Consider the following 14,956-nt stretch of genomic DNA (forward strand, 5'->3'; position numbering starts at 1 on the left):
GTGCATGTGGGCACCCGTCTCCCTGGGCACTGAGGGGGGCACCTCGCGCTCGGCTTGCTGGTCTCTCGCCCCCTCCCATCCCTTGGCGTGTGTTGGGAGATGGGCAGGGCTTCGGGAGCCAAGTAGGGGTGCATGGTTTTGTGCAAATGTGGCCGAGGACGTTTCTGTCTGGGTTTGCCTTGTCGAGTGAAGAAGTGTGTGGTGGTTTGCATGTGGGTACAGGGGGACCTGTGAAGGCAGCACTCGCGGGAGGCCTTTCCCATGGCCGGGGCCCCCCGGTTCCTCATGGGCATGGCCCAGAAAGCGAGATGGGCAGGGCCATGCAGCCTACCCTGGAGAACTTGCTGCCTGTCTCACAGGCCACACGTGTGTGCACACATGTCCCCTCCTTCCCGGCGTGGCCCTGTGTGTGTTCACAGAGGTGTACCCGTGGGACTCTGTGTGTGGTTGTGTCTCTGAGAGTGAGGTGGTCAGGGTGTGTGTGTGGCTTTGTTTCTAAATGACTCAGGAGCCGGTGGGCTCTCAGGACGGGTGTGTGTGTGGCTCTGCCCACGTGTGGGTCCCTCCTGGTCCGCACTGTCTGCCTCCCTCTGGGCCTTATTTCTGAGGAGGGAGCGGGTGTGTCTGGCCGTGGCCTTGGCACTTTGCCGCCCCAAGAAGGCGGGCCCAGACCCTTGTGGACTGAGGTCACTCTGACAGTCGGTGGCCACTGCCTGGTGCCTGGATGTGAGGCTGTGTCCTGGCTTCCCCAGGAGGCTGTGATGGGGCAGTGTCTTCCGGGGGTGTGGTGGGGCGTGGCATCGGGCGCTGCAAGGTTGCTCCGAGGGCCGGCTGCTGGCCCTGTCCTGTGAACTGCTCCTTCTGGGCCTGTGGCTGTCGGTCCCAGCATCTCCCCACGACACAGCTGTCAGCTTATTGATCAGTCTCTTCCAAGGCCTCAGGGCCGGTCCTCATTTCACTGAATTCAAGAAAACACCAACCCCAAAATGCTATTACTGTCCCACTGAGTCTGTGTGCCCCCCCCATCCCCCTGCACCCAGGGGCCTGGTGCCCAAGCTGACTGGGCTTGGACCCTTGGAGGCTCACACAGGCCCAGGCCCTTATTGAAAGCACTAGAGAGGCCGTGATGTGCTGCAGAGACATGGACTGTCCTGAGAGACCGAGCCGTGCACACTTGCCACTGCCAAGCACCCAGGAAGCCTACTCACTCGCTTGTCGGGGAGCACACGGGCTCTCGGGAAGCCCTGTCCTGTCCTGTCCTCCCGGAGTGTGCTGTCTGGTCTGGAAGCTGGGCACAGAGCAGGTCAATGAGCCAGTACAGGGGCAGATGGTGGGATTACTGCTGGGGGGCAATGACCCAGTTTCGGAAGGAGTGCTCAGAGAGGGTGTTTTGTGGGGCTGACAGCAGATGCAGACGTGAAGCTGGGGTGTAGGCAGCCGTGGAGAGGGGCTGGCGTGGGGAGCGCTCCGTGCTTAGGGTCGTGGTAGAGCCGTGGCGGTGGGAACACGGAGACGAGGGGCGGCCGTGGGAGCCTCACACATAGGCATTCTGGAGCCTGTGCTGGGCATTGTGGGCCACACCCGCCTCTGTCTCTGCTCCGGGACCACCGCCTTGGACCGGCCGCAGACCAAGCGGCTGGCTGGGTTCCAGTCGAAGTACTGGAGGGCGGGTAGCCAGGGGTCCTGGGGGGCTTGGCCGTTTGGGCACCTGCCTTCTGCTCAGGTCGTGATCCCGGGGTCCTGGGATCGGGCCCCGCATCGGGCTCCCTGCTCCGTGGGGAGCCTGCTTCTCCCTCTCCCACTCCCCCTGCTTGTGTTCCCTCTCTTACTGTCTCTCTCTGTCATAAACAAATAAATTCTTCGAAAAAGACAGGTAGCCAGTGGCTGCCGATCTCTGAGTTGCAGTGGGAGGGGCCGGAGGCTGCAGTGCTCTTCAAGGCCCACAGAGGAGCTGGGATGGCCCCGGAGCATCGGGACCGCTGGCGGGTGGCCCGGAGGGGCTGGAGACCATCTGGAGCCTGGTAACCATGGAGACCAGCAAGGCTCTCGGTCCCCTCACCTGCGGACAGGGGTGGGGTCAGGACCCGCTGCAGAGTAAGCAGCCACACGCCGGGAGCCCACGGGGCCTGTGGTTAGAACCGGGGCCTTGGGCTCAACCCGGCTCGGGCAGGGGCCTGCGAGGTGTTCTCCTGGGGGGGCCCATCCTTGGGGGTGTGTCCACGGGGCCCACGTCTGTGAGGGCGAGCGTGTCCTCAGCGAGCCCCTTGTTCCCCCAGGGTCCCCCTTCGCCCGTGCCAGCCTCAAGAGTGGGAAGACGGACGGCTCGTCGTACTTCCGCAGGAAGGAGAAGATGTTCCGTTTCTTCATCCGCCGCATGGTGAAGGCGCAGAGTTTCTACTGGGTGGTGCTGTGCGTGGTGGCCTTGAACACCTTCTGTGTGGCCATGGTCCACTACAACCAGCCCCAGCGACTCACCACGGCCCTGTGTACGTAGCTGCGGCCCGGCGTCCCCTACCTCCTCCTGAGCCGGCTCACGCCTGCAGCGCGGGGGTCCGGGTCCACAGCCCGTCGCCTTGGAATGCCCCGGGTAGGACCCGGCGCTGACCGGCGTGCCTCCGAGGGCCTCTGCTGGGGCCTGAGCTGCCCGCCCCGGGTGCTGGGAGGCCTAGATGACTGCGACGGCTTAGAAACACACCTGTCAGTGTGCTGGGAAATGAGGCGGCGCCCGGGGCGCCGAGGGCAATGGGGTGAGCCGGCCCGAGCCGGGCCCCGGGGACCCATGTCCTCCCTTGGAAGGGCTTCAGGCCCACGGACCGGGGGACCTACCCCTCATTCCAGTCTGCCGTGAGGCTGCAGCCCCTTCCCTGGGCTCCTGCGGAGGAAGTGTCCTGCCTTCGCGGGCTCTTCACGGGCTCTTCACGGGCTCTCAGGCTGCTAGCCATTTTTGCTCTTTGACCCTAACCAGGGCTGACTTGCCCATGTCCGTGAGCCTAAGGACAGGCCACGAGCATGTGAGTCATGGCTTCTCTTGGCCCTGGCTACATTCCAAGGAGGAAAGGAGGAAGGTAACCGACCCCTGGAAGAGGTCCTTTGCCCCTCTCCAGGGACCAGGGCTGACCTTCTAGGACCAGCGGTTTGTACGCTAGGGCTCTGCAGGCCGTGGGGAGCCTGGCCGGGGTCTGTGGTCCCACCTCACGAGAGCTGTAGAGGTGACACGCTCGGGTCAGGCCTTCCGCCTTCCTGTGCCCCGGGGTTAGCTACCGTAACCCTGCTTGGTGTCTGGGTCCGAGGTGGACTCATGGCCTATTTTGGGTTCCCCTTGCTCTGTCCATGGGAGCCTGGAGTGAGGTGGCAAGAGAGTCTTTCCTCCAGAGAAGAGCCTCCTAGTTGTGAGTCCCGGCCCTGCCGGGCCAGCCGCGCTCCCCTCCCTCAGACCGCTGAGCCCCTCAGCCCTAAGCAGGAGCTCGGGCCACCTGGGCAGTGTTCTTAACGTGGTCCGGACCGATGTCTCCACAGCCCACCTGAAAATGGGGGGGTGACCGCTGGGGTGCAGTTTCCCAGAATTGTCTTGAAAGCTCTTGCTGTCTGAAGGGGAAGGATTAGGGGCAGAAGAAGCCAGGGGGGCCCCCGGGCGCTCCCGACAGGCAGCCTGGCTCGGGGTTCCCAGGGCAGCAAAGTGAAGTGACAGCCGCTCTCGCCCCTAGTCCCTGTGTCCTGGGGCCTGTACTTTGGTGTCTGGGGACTTTGCTTGGGACTGAGGTTAGTACTTCCTGGGGACAAAGTCTCCTTCCGCTTGGGGGTTGGGTAGGGAGCGGGAGGGGGCCTTCCTCTCGACCGGCCCACGGTGCGGCTGTTCCCGGGGCTTCCTCGCCAGGCCTTTCCTTCCCGTGGAAGAAGCCGATGGTGCCCTGGCAGTCCTGGGGTCCCTCCCGGTTTCCTGGGGGTCCGCCACCCGAGCGTGGGCCCGAGAGTGTCCAGGGGCTGGGCCGGGCCACAGGCATCCTTCCCCTTGCTGCCTTGTCTTCTCTGTGGCTCCCCAGGAATTTCTGACTCATTGGCATGACCTAGGGCAGAGGTGGGTCGACGCAGCATCGGCCTGTCTGGGCTCTGTCCCTGGGCTCTGTCCCTGGCAGCTGGGCTAGAGCTGAGGAAGGCTGATCCGGCCAGGTAGGGCAGGTCTTGCAAGACGCAGAGGCAGGGGCGGAGGTGGGGGGGCGTTGCCACCAGGACTAGCTTCCCTGGAGCTCCCCATAGGGCTCGGCCCTGAGACTGGCCAGCCTGCAGAGAACGGGTTCTGGGCGCGTCTGCCGTCTGTCCCTCCAGGACCCCCCCGCCCCCCCGTGCCCACCAGAACGCCTGAGACTGGAGCTCGGCGTGGCGGAGGGCGAAGGGAGGCAGCTGGCTGTTGGGCCTCGTCCTCCTCTGAGCCCCCTGGCATCACAAGACAGGCTTGAGCGCCCTCTCCTCCGTCCCGCGTTCCCCAGCACCGTGTCCTCTTACGATGATACCAAGCACTGTCAGTTCACTGCCTCCGCTCCCCCCTTGGCGTGTGACTGCCCAGAGAGAAGCGTCCGCTCTGTCTCCCCTGCGAGTTCAGAGCAGCACCAGCTTCTGAGAGCTGAACGAATTATTCAGGAGTGAACGGATGGCTACCCCTTCTTGGCCTCGGAGGGGAGCCTGAGCGTCTGACAGAGAGAGAGTGAAGGTCAGGCAGGACGTGGGGGGTTCCTGGCTCCGGCTGCTCCTCTCCTCGGAGGACGTCTTACCATTGGCACCTCTGGTGCTGGCTCCCCGCACGGCTCTCACTTGGATCTCCTGGGAGCAAGACCAGTGACTGGGCCGCCGGAGCTCCAAGGTCTGGCATGTGGGCGGGGCGCTGTCCCGTCTTCGTGGCTTCTTCCTCCAGGATCTGAGCCCTCCGAATGGGGCAGGTGCTTTGTGACCTTGTGTGCAGGGCTCTGGGCCTCGGTGGCCGGGAGCCTGGGATCCGTGCGGGTTGTTGGGGTGTTCCGAGCTGGACTTGGGGGCAGGGTGGCGCTCCCTACCCCCGTCACGCCTGCTGCTCAGTGCAGCCCAGGTGTCCGTCGTGCAGGCCTGGCTGCAGTGGGCTCTTCTGCCTGGGTCCGTGGGCTTCCACGCCTGGGACACCGGCTTCCCGGCTTCTCCAGGGAGTCAGCTGTGCCTTCCCCTTAGCCCATGCCTGGCTCAGTGCCGTAGTGAGTGCTTGGCTGGCTTCAGAGGCTGCGCATGATTATCCCTGAACTCAAGCCATAGTAGGGGTAGGCGGGGTCCCACAGCTGAGACCTGGGTGCATACAGATCGCTGTGTGTCTGTGTGTGGGTGGCGGGCTGGTGTTTTCTGCTCCCATGGAGTCTGGCTACTGTAGGTCCGCCCCTGGCTGTGGCTGCTGGGTCTCTGTAGGGTCGTGCTTGGTGGAGAGATGTGGGAGAAAGCAGATGTCGGGGGCCAGAGCTGTGGGGTCTCCTCTTCTATTGTCTGTTTTATCAGGAGCTGCTTGAGCTCTAGTTTCCCACTGGTCTGGTTGCCAGAGGGCCCTGGAAGGGTGGGCTGGTGACTTTCCAGTGACCGGACCCTGAAGCTTGCTGTCCACTCCTGCTCGTGAACTGTACCCTCGGGCGCAGGCTCTGCCCTGAGTCCTGAGCTGCTTTCCCGGCCCCTGGCGTTCGGGGACCAGAGGCCGTGGGGCCTGTGGGCCACTGTACGGAATAGCGAGCTGATGGCAGCCCAGGCCCCGGGGAGGAGGGTCAGAGACAGTAACCTTGTTCTGCGGCCTGCACTTCCCGGTTTGGCCAGGGCAGAGCCGGCTGCAGCCCTTGCTGTCTGGTCATCCTCGCCGTGTCACTTGGGCCGGGGCTGGTGTCTTGTCTCTGTGGCTGGAATTCCCAGCATGGCCCTCAGGTCCAGCGTGGCCTCCCTTTGGTCCTGGGACCCTCGAGGGTCCACACTGCCAGGGACGGGTCTCCGGGGCGAGGCAGGAGGGGGTGCCTGCAGGAAGGGGAAGGCGCCCGCGGGAGCCTCTGTGTGACTCAGAGTGAGGGGGCGGCGAGCGTTGGCGGTTCCCAGGAGCTTCGTGCTGGCCGGGCCGGGCAGTGCTCAGGGGGGAGGCGGACACATGAATGAGACGAAGACCAAACACAGTGACGCGGGGGTTTTGAGGAGGGGTCTCGCGGAAAGACGGGGGCTTCTGAGAAGGACACTGAGGGTCTCCACCATGCTCAGGGCCCGGGGTGGGGAGCAGGCCTGCAGGCACAAGGATGGGTCGCGGGCTGTCCTCTGGGGAGTGCTGCGTGGCCTCAGCCCTCACTCCTGAGCCCGGTCCCAGGACCTCACTTCCCGCGGGGCCCGTCTCTGGGCCGCAGGTGCTGGGCACGCACCCTGTTTCAGACTGGAACCAGCGTCTCTCTGTGCCCCTCCCAGTCCCAACCCTGATCACTGTTCTCCGGAGCTGAGATCTCCGGGCTCAGGGGCCACAGACCAGGCCTGCAGGGCTCAACCCTGGGAGGGCCCAGAGGTCTGGTGTCCTCCAGTCTGGGCTGGAGCCAGGTGGGAGGAGGCTGAGAGCTAATCCCCCTCTTCTCCGGCTTCTCCTAGACTTTGCAGAGTTTGTTTTCCTGGGTCTCTTCCTCACAGAGATGTCCTTGAAGATGTATGGCCTGGGGCCCAGAAGCTACTTCCGGTCCTCATTCAACTGCTTCGACTTTGGGGTGAGTGAGAGCCTTTTGAGCGGTGCCCGCTGGGGCCAGGCTGTAGAGAGTGCGCACGGCCCACTCCTTGCTTGAGTGCACACGGCCTCCTCCTTGCTCGAGAGTGCACACGGCTCCCTCCCACTGGGCTGCACCCGGTGCATGCTGGGGTCTGGGCCTCACGACCTGGAGGCAGAGGGTACGGTGCCCCTGTGCGGGTCAGGAAGGCTTCCTAGGGACGGGGAGGGGCGTCGGACAAAGGGGAGGCCTGTTCAGGCTCTGACTTAGGAGGGTCAGCGGCCGGGCCTCCTCCGCCCGCCCTGGTTCTGTCCGTAGAGTCTGTGCCTGGCACAACCAGCCTTCGCGTGTGGCCCTGCTCCCCAGAGGGCTCAGTGTCCCCAGAGAGCTCAAGGGGGCCGTGAGCCCAACCCCTCACTGTCCTGTAGATCTGGCTCTGGGCGGCTTGGACAAAGGCTTCAGGTCCGGCCCTCCTTGTGGGCGCTGGCCTGGGTCCCTTCACCAACCTCTGCAGGTCGGGGAGGCCTCAGAGCAGGTGTTGCCAGGACTCCCTGGGACAAAGGCAGGAGGTTGCACAGGCTTTCCCAGGCCGAGGGCCGTAGACGCCTCCCTGCTACCGCCCCCAGAGCCCAGGGAGGAGCTCCGACCCAGGGAGGCCCCAGTGAGAAGTGGCTGTTTGCCCTGAGGAAGGCTCCTGCCTCCGTAGCACCCCGAGGTAGCGGGGAGCCCGGGCGCAGGTGCGGGTAAGTCTTCAACTGGGGCTTCAGGGCGACGCTGACTTTTTCTGTCAGTGGAGATTAAGGGCGGCGTCCGTGGAGCTGACAGAAACTGTGTCTGTGGCTGTCAGACCCTCCGAAGGACGCCCGCTTTGTGGACGAGGGGCCGCAGAGGTCGCTGCCCAGACACTTTGTGGGGGAGGCAGCGTGGACCCAGGGGTTCTGGCCCCGGAGAGGCGGGTGGTCACCATGCAGCGCGGCCTGACCTTATGGGGATGTGGGGCAGTGGCTGCCCAGGGTGCGCCTTGAGACGTTTCCTGAGATGGCTTCTTGTCCCCTGCTCTGTCACGGGGAAAGGCTGTGGTGCACACAGGCCAGAGGCACCTGGCGAGGGTCACGAGATCACCGAGAACCCTTGATCTTATAAATGTGTCTGTGTCTTCCGGTTTGAACTAACGGGATCCCAGGATGTGGGAATGATTTGCGCAAAGGCGAACAAACTATTCCAGAATTTAGCAGCATAAAGTAAGTGTGTATTGTCTCACTTATTCTGTAGGTCAGGGGTCTAAGCCCGGTTTATCTGAGTGCCTGTGGCCCAGGGTCTCTCGAGGTCACAGTGCAGCTGACAGCTGGGACATGGCCACTCCGAGGATTGAGTAGGGCAGGAGAATTTGCTTTCAAGCCCGTCACATGCTGCTGATGGGACTCAAGACTAGCTTCCAGGTTCACTCATGTGGTTGGTGGCCTTAGTCCCCATCACGTGGGTCTCTCCCCAGGCTGCCCGAGTGTCCTCATGACGTGACAGCTTGTGATCTGAGAGAGAGACGGACAGTACCCAAGAGAGAAGGCACAGAAACCCAGTCTCGGAGAGATGACCCATCAGTTTTGCATTCTATTTGTCAGGAATGAGTCAGTTGGCCCAGCCCACGTTTGACAAGGGGTGGGAAATACTACCCAGGGACATGAACCCAGGAGACAGGGTCGCTAGGGTCCACAGTCCACACTCTGGCCATTCCTGATGTAAAAGGCAGCCACGTCCGCCCATCACAGGGTGGTCTCGGAGTCTCTCCGTCCACACCAGGCCCAGGTGTGGTCGGGGAGCCTCACGCACAGCTGCCCAGTCCCTCCCCACCTGTGCACCCAGGGAACTAGCGAGACAAGTTGTCACCCACACGGTGACGAGATGGCCCAGACGGGCTGCTGTCGGTATTCCTGTTCAGAGGGGACAGTGGGACGAACAAGGGAGTCTCTGGCCCACAGCCGTTCAGGAATCAGGTGCGGAGAAGTTGGAGGTCCTGGGATTAGTTCTGAAGGACTGGGACGCCCTCTGGGCTTCTGGTTTTGGCGTGTGCATCGCCTTGCTCCAGGAAAGTCAGCGCGTGTCTCCCCTGGGTGGTTCTCCCAGCCCACTTCCTCCCTGTAGAGTCTGAGGAATCCGAAGGCCACTTCTTTGTCTTGTACTGTCGGCGTCCCTTTCAGCCCAAGCTGGTGACGTTTCTGCATAGCTCAGTCTTTTCAGAATGTTGTGGGCGTGCTGTGACCCTCTGGCTTCCACTCGACAGAAGCTCCCCCTACCCGGACTCCTGTGACAGGCCCTTCCCCGTGCGGTGTCCGTGCTGAGATGGCTGAGGCCAGCGCACGTTGGTGCCCCGGAGGGCCTGCTGCTCGTCGAGCTGACGGCCCGGGCCGTCTCTGTGGGGCTGGGCGCCCAGGGCCTTGCCATTGTGCCCTGGCTTCCTCTGGACCGTGCCATCGCCTAACTTGGCACCCTTTGCTGTCTGGACAGGCAGAATGTTTCCAAAGGTGCTGGTGGACAGCACTGCCTCTGCCCTCTTCCCCACGCCGGCTATGGGCAGCACCAGGACCCCAGGTCGCACTGGCAGACTCTGCTTGGCGATCTCTGAGACCTTCCGGTCCACGTGGCAAACTTTGTTCTCTTCACACAGCTGTGGGCAGCGGTGTGGCCGAACTTCCTGCTGGCACCCAACAGGGCTCTGCCCGCTCTTCTGCAGTCCCTCCTTGTCCAGAGCCCGTGGACACGCTGCTCCGTGCCTGTTCTCTGGCTCTGGAAGCCGCTCCCACGTTGCAGAGCGCCCCACTTCGGTCTCCAAGATGTGCATTGTTTTTTTCTTGATGCCTAACAAATTCCCCCAAAGTTTAGTGGCTTAAAACAACTGACACTGGTTATCTCTCCCGTCTGGGTGGGGGGTCAGGTGTGACTGAAGAGGGGCCCCAGCTCTCAGTCTCCCACAAGACTGTAGGAACCACAGGCTCTTTGGGGCGGGGAGCTCACACCTAAGCTCCTGCTTGTGGCCAACGGCCCTCAGTCCCTGGTCACGGGGGCCTCTCCCCAGGCTCCCTCGTGTTCTCCATCGCGGCAGCTGGGGAGCTACAGCAGAGCTGAGAGCACCAAGGAGGAAGCCAGTCGTTGTGACCGAGTCTTAGAGGTGACAGCCCATCACTTCTGCCAGTTCTGTTTGCTGGAAGTGAGTCAGGAAGTCCAACCCACCCCTGAGAGACAGGGCTATACACGACGGGGTACCAAGTAGTGGGGATCCCTGTGGGCCATCTCGGGGGCCATCTCATGACCCACAGGAAGAACACAGATTGAGGAAACGGTGAGCTCCAGCCCCAGACAAACGCCCGGCTGCTGTGTGCCTACTGGAGGTGCCCAGGCTCACTGAGGACAGCTGGCGGCAAGCTTGGCCCATGTGCTGTGTTGCCGGGGGCAGCTGCTGGGCCGTCCTCCTGCTGAGCCTGGTGCGGCTGCTGGGCCGTCCTCCTGCTGAGCCTGGTGCAGCTGCTGGGCCGGCTGCTGTCAGCAGGACGTCAGCTGTGCTCTCAACGATGCTCCTGTGTTCAACGTGGAGACATATGCGGAGGGGGCTGTGGATGTGGGGGGACCCGTGAGCAGTGCCCCTGCCCGAGCAGACATGCGGGTTAATGGACCAGCGGTAGACTACACGGGGGTCTCTGGTCGTGGCCAGGGCCGTGGTCCTGGCATAGTCACCAGTTTCTCCGAGCCTCGGGCTGATCGGATTTGCAGCTGGCTGGCCGGGAAACCAGTAGGCCGACCCTTGCTCTGCCTCCTGCGTGCCCGTGGTGTGTCCAGGGTGGGCGTGTTGGAGGGCAGGTGGGCACTGGGCCTGGGGCGTGCTCCCCGAGGGCAGCGGGAGCTCTGTGCGCGCGGCCGCTCCCGCGAGATCCCAGGTGCTTCCCGCAGAGGTGCAGGTGTGGGCCGAGTGGGCGTGTGCCTGAGGCGGAGACTGTCCCCCACACAGGTCATTGTGGGGAGCATCTTTGAAGTGGTCTGGGCTGCCATCAAGCCAGGAACCTCCTTCGGGATCAGCGTCCTGCGGGCTCTCCGGCTGCTGCGGATCTTCAAGGTCACGAAGTATGTTACCCACGTGCTCCCGGGTAGGGGGTGGGGAGCGCAGGTCACGTCCGACGGAGCCACGCCGGGCGCCTGTTACCAGGAACGTGTGGTGCTGGCCTTGAACCCAGCTGTCCGGAATCTCTTTTTGTGCTTATAATTGGCTTAAATACAGAAGAGTTTACGGAGCGCCCGCCCAGCGCGAGTTGTCTCGGCCGTGGGGGCCGAGTCTGTGCTCAGGCTTCTGTGCGGGCCCCCCGGCCCTCCTCAGTCTGCTTCCCACAGCTTCCTGCTGACCCTTTTTGAAACCAGTAGCCCCGTCGACTTTGCTGCATCGGCAGTTGAGACAAAAGAAATGATCACGTGGAAGTTTTTTTCCATCATCCTGCCCCAAGTCTGCCCCCTCCGGTCAGGCCCGCCCCCAGGGAGGCCTCAGAGGACTCTGACCTCCCCCGAGCCAGCTTGGTCTCTTCGGGGCTTCCTTAGGGGCTGCGTTCCCCGGGCCGGCTTTCTCCGCCCTGTGCCTGTCGCGGTCTGCTGAAGCGGACGCCGTGCAGTGGCAGGACGACAGCCACGGGCCCGTGTCGTCCGTTCTCTCCCACTGGGTCCCTTACATAACCTGGACCCCAGTCGCTCCATTTTGTCTCCGACGGGGCTGAGGCCAAGGCGGCGGAGTGATGCCATTCCTGCGCGAGTGCTGGGCCCCTCTGTGAGGCTTCTAGTGCTGGGAAGAGGGGGTGCGTCTCCCCCAGCAAAGGCCGCTCTGCGCTCCGCGGGTCGGGGCGGTGGGCACACAGCACAGCAGGGACCGCGCCTACCCTGAATCCCGGACTGCTGCTGCGCGAGTGCGTAGCCCACGCACGCTCCAGCCCGATTCCCACGCGGTCTGCCCAGCAGCTCTGACAGCGGCAGGACCCAGGGAGAAGACCTGTCGGCAGTGAGCCTGTGCGCGGGGCCCTGGGGCTCTAGGTCATCCCCGCAGTGACCTCTCAGAACCCCACGCGTCTCCCCGGGGTACAGGGGAGTTCTTCTGGTCTCTTCCAATCTGTTTTAGATCCCAGCCTGAGACTGCTGGAGGACACGATGATGTCAGTGCAGGAGAGGCTGGGGGGCAAGAGTTGGGGCCGGCTGGGTCCGCGAACCCTGCTGGGCGTCCCGTGGGCCATGCGGCCAGTCCTCCGTAGCGTCCCCGTGCCGTGAGGTGGCCGCGAGAGCACCCTTCACCCCGCTTGCGGGGACGGGTGTCTGAGGGGCTCTGATTCCTTCCAGAAACCAGGCTGCTGTCCTGAGGTGGGCTGGCTTTTCCAGAGTTTTCCAGCCCATCTTCCATGAACCCTCACGTGCCTTGTAGGAGAACCCATGGAAGATAGGCGAGCCTCTGTGCTGTCGGCACTTGGGAGGACAGGACCTGGGGGCCCAGGGATGGGCAGTGAGTGCTGTTTGTCCTGCCACACCCACCTTTCCAGGCCGGTGGAACCACCGTGCAGAGACACGGGTGTGTAGTGTGTGTTGAGCCGGCTGGAGGCAAAGTGCCCCCGCCTCTTCTGGGGAGGGGCTCTCCAGACGCCGGCAGGGGGTGGGACCTCCAGTCACCCGGCAAGTGAGCTCTCGACAGTCAGCCTACCACAGCCTCCAGTGGGGCCTGTGTGCCATGGGGTCCCGGTGCACGAGGTGTGCCCGGAGACGTGGCCTCTGGCCTCCAGGAGCCTTGTGGGAGTGCGATGGAGGGGTGGGCACCGTGGGACGCCGGGGAATGGTCTTACAGTGCCACCCCACATCCACGCTGCGTCCTGGGCCCTCGGGGGGAGGGGCGTTCACACTGGGTTGTGCGGGCCGTGGGCTGGGGACCTTCCGCTGCGGCTGCTCCTCCCCTCGTGGTCCCAGTGGAGGCGCCCGGAGCTGCTCGGGCGTTGGGGGTGGAGAGGGAGCGGGCGCCGTTCGCCAGGCAGAGGGATGGGCAGGTTCGGGAGCTGAGGGTGAGTCGGCCGCCCCCCGGAACCCCCCAGGGGAGGGGTCTGGCGCTCCGGGGACGTGCCCTGGGCTCCAGGTGTCGGGTCCGGGAGCTCGGGAGGTCCCGGAAGGTGCAGGGGTGGCCGCGAGAACCCCGGGGCGGGGCGCGGGCAGGCGGGTGGGCGCAGCCGGCGTGGACGGACCCCTGCCCGGCAGGTACTGGAGCTCCCTGCGGAACCTGGTGGTGTCTCTGCTCAACTCCATGAAGTCCATCGTCAGCCTGCTCTTCCTGCTCTTCTTGTTCATTGTGGTCTTCGCGCTGCTGGGCATGCAGCTGTTCGGGGGGCAGTAAGTGGCCCGGGGTCGTCGGAGGCTGGGTCCCCTCCAGGGAGGCAGAGCGCAGAGCACACTTGCTGCCTGGGCGCCCCCCCCCCAGCCTGTCTTCCGCTGGGAGGCCCCCCCCGGGACGAGGGTACCAGGCACACAGCCCACCCGCAGCCCAGACGGTGTTGCAAGTTGAGGTGCCTGTCCCCAGGCTCCCGGCGGGGCAGTCTCCTCCCAGGACGTCTTGTTTTTCTCAGGTTCAACTTTAAAGATGAGACCCCGACAACAAACTTTGACACCTTCCCCGCGGCCATTCTCACCGTCTTCCAGGTAAGGCTCTAGGCATGGGGAAGGCAGACTTCCCTGTCAGTGTCTGCACCCCCAACACAGCCAACATTTCAGACAGAACTTTCCAGAAGAGAACAACTGGGAGATGAGCCTAGGGAGGTTTCCAGTCCCTGGGACTCTGCCATCAAATCCAGAGCCTGGGTCTGGAGAGAAACTGGGTCCCAAGAAGCACGTGTAGTTCCCTGGGGGACTCAAGGGTCCTGTGGCCACTGGGCTTCAAGCCGCCGACTTGTCCCCCGACGTCTAGGACCTGGAGTCCCTGCTGTCTTTTACGCTCTGCGAATGACACAACAAAGCACACCCATGCTTCTCCCTCCTGTCTGTCAGGCCCAGGGGTCCTTTAGTTCTCTTTTGGGTCTGGAGAAGGTGCCGGCCACGATTCCTGGGGAAGCCAAGGCTCTGGGCCCGAGTGTCTGTGAGGCAAACCTTGTCACTCAGGCCATCTTCGCCCTCTTGGGGGGGTTTCCTTTTGGAGACTCTCTCGGTTGAGCCGTTTGCCCCCTTGCAGGGCTGTAGCGCCCCTGGTGCCCACTATGCCTGGCCCCACCGGTAGGATAATGCCAGATGCTTCTGTCTTATGAAGCCTCCTTTGACGCCATGCTTGCAATTGAGCGGGTAGGTGGTGGTTTTGCCCAGGATGACTCATAGGGAAGCCCAACAGGCCATGTGTGCTCGGGCTGGGGTCTCAGCTTAGTCCCTGGCCTCTGGGGCTGCCCTTGGCCTCCAAGTTGGGGCCTCTTGCAGAGGGCGGCCACGAGCTTTCCTATGCGGTGCGATCTGCTCAATGATGGGAAGGAGCTCCTTCCTGCTGTGGGGCACCAGGGCTGCCCTGTGGGATCTCGAAAGTCAGGCAAGGGGGCTCGGCAGGAATGTGTCCAGACACCACGGTAGGAAGGTGAGTAGAGTCGGGGCAGCAGAGGCACGGGGTCTGCGGCAGAAGGATTGGGGCCGGTGGATGTCAGGTTGGACGGGCCTTCCGGGCCAGGCCAAGTGGCTGTACCCGGCTGGCGCTGTCTCAGAGGCTCCCAAAGCAGGGAGGTGACGTGACCCACAGAGCTCTGCTTTGTTCTGTTGCAAGAAGGGAGCAGGATGTGGTCGGTTAGTGGTGGTGGTATGGGACAGAGGGGAAGAGGGAGCCCAAGTTCGAGGAAACAGGTGGGCTCTTCTGGTCAGATGGTGTTCTGGTTTGGACCCCGGACCCCTCTGCTCTGGAACACAGCAATGAGGTAATAAATGCATCTAGAAATTCAAAGGAGCCAGCCAACTAGAGAACAAACTGTGGCTGGAAATGGAACAGTGAGGAGAGATGCGGAGACCGGGCCCCTGGGCTGTGGTCCGAGTGAGGCAGACGGGCTGGAAGCATCGCTGTGTGGCCTGCCCGATGCAGGGCTGGGGAAGGTGTGTGACCCTTTGAGGAGCAGAGCTGAGAGAGGGTGACCACGGCTGGAGGAGGCCGAGAGGGTCACAGGGGCAGATGGCTGGCCAGGCCTGGCCTGCACTGTTCCATGGACGGTGCTGGGCTG

At 63.5% G+C, this 14,956-nt stretch overlaps 1 protein-coding gene across 2 annotated transcripts in view; it reads left to right on the plus strand.

Moving 5' to 3' along the window:
- Positions 1 to 14,956, plus strand: part of CACNA1B (calcium voltage-gated channel subunit alpha1 B) — a gene marked incomplete at both ends in the record, with an annotated part of 175,908 nt that overhangs the window by 56,515 nt on the left and 104,437 nt on the right. For both annotated transcript variants that reach the window (XM_080820781.1, XM_080820780.1), the window contains 5 exons: positions 2,277 to 2,486; positions 6,613 to 6,725; positions 10,720 to 10,832; positions 12,978 to 13,109; positions 13,343 to 13,415. In XM_080820781.1, coding sequence (XP_080676907.1) covers positions 2,277 to 2,486; positions 6,613 to 6,725; positions 10,720 to 10,832; positions 12,978 to 13,109; positions 13,343 to 13,415 — 641 coding nt within the window. The remainder of the gene's footprint in view (positions 1 to 2,276; positions 2,487 to 6,612; positions 6,726 to 10,719; positions 10,833 to 12,977; positions 13,110 to 13,342; positions 13,416 to 14,956) is intronic.

The sequence above is a fragment of the Martes martes genome (assembly GCF_963455335.1).
Source record: "Martes martes genome assembly, chromosome: 12".
Lineage (NCBI taxonomy): Eukaryota > Metazoa > Chordata > Mammalia > Carnivora > Mustelidae > Martes > Martes martes.